This window comes from Botryllus schlosseri, chromosome 7, assembly GCF_051294905.1.
Source record: "Botryllus schlosseri isolate E-star chromosome 7, Bs_hap1, whole genome shotgun sequence".
NCBI classification, from domain to species: Eukaryota; Metazoa; Chordata; class Ascidiacea; order Stolidobranchia; family Styelidae; genus Botryllus; species Botryllus schlosseri.
Genome location: NC_137242.1, coordinates 18,613,073 through 18,616,696, shown reverse-complemented (window position 1 = coordinate 18,616,696; position 3,624 = coordinate 18,613,073). Strand labels below are relative to the sequence as shown.

At 41.1% G+C, this 3,624-nt stretch overlaps 1 protein-coding gene across 1 annotated transcript; it reads right to left on the bottom strand.

Annotated features, from left to right (window-relative positions):
* Nucleotides 1-412: 412 nt before the first annotated feature.
* On the bottom strand, nt 413-1,299 carry LOC145442901 (uncharacterized). Its single transcript, XM_080320941.1, has one exon. The coding sequence runs from the start codon at nt 1,109-1,111 to the stop codon at nt 443-445; it is 669 nt and encodes a 222-aa protein (XP_080177067.1). The 5' UTR covers nt 1,112-1,299; the 3' UTR covers nt 413-442.
* Between the last annotated feature and the right edge of the window lie 2,325 nt (nt 1,300-3,624).

Genomic DNA, 3,624 nt, shown 5'->3' with positions numbered 1-3,624 from the left:
GTAATAATCTCGGGAAATTCGGCTAAGATTTGCGCGTAGCAAGACCTTCCCGTGCTGACAGAATTAAGACCAAGCGAAACGTGTTCACTAATACCGAGAGGAACGCTGGTTAGGGAATGCAAATGAATGAGGCGATGGTGTTTGACATCAACCAGCAGATCTTGCGCCCTAAGGAAATCTGCTCCCAGCAACGGCTGGGACACGTCAGCCAAGGTAAATTCCCAACCATATTTGCCTGACGGGAAAACCAAAGAAAGACGCTTGGTCCCGTTAGTACGTATGATGCTTCCGTTCGCGGCCGTTAGAAGCGGACCAGAGGTTTTCTGTCTCCGTTCGAGCCTGGTGGGTGGGAATACGCTCACTTCCGCCCCGGTATCGACAAGAAAAAGGAAGTTGGACCTAAGGTCTTGGAGGTAAAATAATTTTTTGCCGGTTGCCCCGTTTACTGCGGACAACCGGCTTTGTCGTTTTCCTGCTGCCAAGCACAGGGCGGACGACATTGTCGTGCTTTCTTGCCAAATCGTCGATGGTAGAAGCACAAGTTTGAAACCGTTTCCATCGTATTAGGAATGGTCGGTTTGCTCTTACTCAATTTACTAATACTGTAATCGCCGGATCGCGATAGCCACATTTGATCAGCCCGCTGAGCCAAATCTCGAGGGTTATCTAGATCCTCTTTTGCCAGCACTATCCGTATGTTTTCCGGCATTTGCTGTAAGAATAAGTATTTGAAAAGAAAGCAGGGGTGGTGATCTCCTAGCAGTGCGAGCATTTCGTCCATCATCTCTGTTGGTTTTCTGTCGCCAAGAGGTGACATATTTAACAGACGTGCAGCTCGCTCTTGTGGAGACAAGGCAAAAGACTGTAATAACCTGCTTTTGATTGTGTTGTACTTCTCTGCCTGCGGAGGATTGTCCAAGAGTTCTATCAGCCGTTTTGCTGTGGTCTGATCTAAAGCTGAAACTACGTAATAGAATTTGGTTTCATCTGCAGTTACTCCTTTCAAGGCGAACTGTGCTTCCGCCTGTCGAAACCAAACTCGTGGTTCCTCTGCCCAAAAGGTTGGAAGCTTAACAGCTACCGCATTCTGATTGCCTGCTTGCTGATCCATGCTCGTAGTGCAGGAATACGTTCCTGCCAGTCGGGGTCACCAATGAAGCGAGAGCTCCGTTTATTGCGAGCGAAGTTAGATACTGACCAGTAACGCATCAACATGCATGCATTGAAAAGGGATGCGGAAGCATTCACAAATTGGTAATCAAACAATCAACACGATCGACGAGCGCGCCTTGTAGAGCCGCTACAACAGACCGGAGGCCATGAATTAACAATATACACCAAAGTAATTATAACAAGATACCAAACTTAAATCTGACCATCGGAGGCAGAGAGAGGATTTAAAATTATTAATAGTATAATGAAATTAATAATGTTATTAACGATATTCAGTCTTCAATTTGAAAACATCACCATATGGGGGCCAAAGACCAACGTTTGGACTGGGGACGAATTGCTGTTTTGGCTCTGATTCTAGCTATATCCCACGCTAACATGATATACAAGCCGATGGCTATGGCGGCAGGTCCCAATGTTGAGTAAAGAATTTTGAAATAACGAGTGGCGCCCGTTTCAAGTAGAGTCATATGAGAATAAGATAAAGAGAACATGAAACTAAGCCTTCAACTTAATACAGATAATGTACTGCAAGCTGCCGTTACGAGAAACGGCAAAACGGCTCGGTTATGATATCTATCAGCAGCTGTTGATGTTTAATGCTTAGTTTTATATGACGAGTACAAAATTTCAAATCTTTGTCCGGTGTACGTGCGCACTACATAAGCCTACTGCTCGCCAATCAGCAACGTTCAAACTGTGTTTAACTAAGCATAACCAAACATCAATACACAAGTTACTATTTTAAACTAAGCAAAGTGGTGATTAATTATCATGCTGCGAGGTACTATGGCGTGTGAAACGTGTTGATAAGCTGATAAACAGCACGACGGGTGTTCTTACAATCACACTAATGTACGTACATCGAATATCTTTTTACTGTGGATACTTCTTACGCAATGACTAGCAAAGCTAATAGGCTACTTCTGACGTAATAATGAGCAATGGCATTTGAAAATCAGACGTTTGTGCTATCACGTAACTGGTATAACATCTCTTCCTTGTTCACGAATATTCAGTTCATGTCATAGTCCTTGTACGAATAAAAAGTAATCGTTCTTTCACAAAGAAATCGATTAGATATGGGAAGTAGTCGATTACGATTACGATTACTTCGGAATTTTTTCGAATGTAATCGATTGCGATTACGATTACTTGAAAGTGCTGTAATCGTCGTAATCAATTACGATTACTAATCGCGATTACCCCATGTCTGACTCTGACTACTAGTAAACATTGGTCAGAAACGAAATTTAGGAGGTGGTCAAATAGCATATGTCTAGGCTTACCATACGTCCTCTTTTAAGAGGATTTGTCCTCTTTTTTGACTTTTTTGAAAATGTCCTCGGAAGACGCCCTTTTGCCCTATTTTTTTAGATTTTGTCCTCTTTTTTGAAAATTTAGGTCAGATTTATAGCAAATTGCGAGTGATATGCCGAAAATTAGCACAGAAGTGACGGTCCGGCGGATATTTCGGTGTGAAAAACGGTGAATTTAGCTCTGAGCGAAAAGATGACCTTTTTTTTTTTTTTTTTTTTAGGCATCCACCTGGCAATGTGGAGAAAAAAACGGTTTTCTACTCCGGTTTTGCATCCTGCAAATTTCTGAAAAAGTGTCCTCTTTTTCATTTTCAAAATATGGTAAGCCTACATATGTCTATCTACATTACTGAGCTATATAAACATGCACTTAGTCAAGTATTCAAGAACTCCGACTTGCAGTCTATCTATATCAATTTGTTCGACACAAACAACTAAGCTACACTACAAATACTTCTGATTTTGTCAAGTGGCGTTTGGTTATATTTACATCATTTTTACAAATTTACAAAACCAAACGATGCATTTACTCTGTCACAGTATCATGGTATAAATCCAAAAATTGCATAAATTTGTGACTGCACCGTGAAGATGCATATTGCGATTTTCTTCCTCTATGCAACTGAATTGCAATTTGGAAATAATGTCCAATTTTATCAATATCGTTACTAATAACAGTGATTGATGGTGCATAATAATCCTATTCTAGTTATTATTAGTAATTTTATGATGCCTTTGAGAGCAATTGCTTTTATAATATAGAAGATTGAGTCGGAGTCGGAGACAAGGATCATTTTCACAAACTCCGACCATGACTTCTGTCAGTATTTTTTCCACGACTCCGACTCCGACAGCCACTATAGTTTTCACGAATCCGAATCCAAGGCGTGCCAAAAAGAGACTCCGACTCCATTAAGCGAAAAATTGCCAAATTCCGACTCCGACTCCACAGCCCTGGTCCAAAGTAACCACGACTCACGGTATTGATGTGTGGTCATGTTTAGTTAAACACACCGGACAAAGATTTGAAATTTTTGTACTCGTCAAATTATCCAAGAAGATTTCAACGTCGATGCATTAAAGCAACGGCTGCTGACAAATTATGACCGATCTGTTATTTACCGTTATTCGT

What these genes read in the sequence shown, in the direction of transcription:
- LOC145442901 (XM_080320941.1), bottom strand. Translation starts at nt 1,111, where the DNA reads ATGGATCAGCAAGCAGGCAATCAGAATGCGGTAGCTGTTAAGCTTCCA.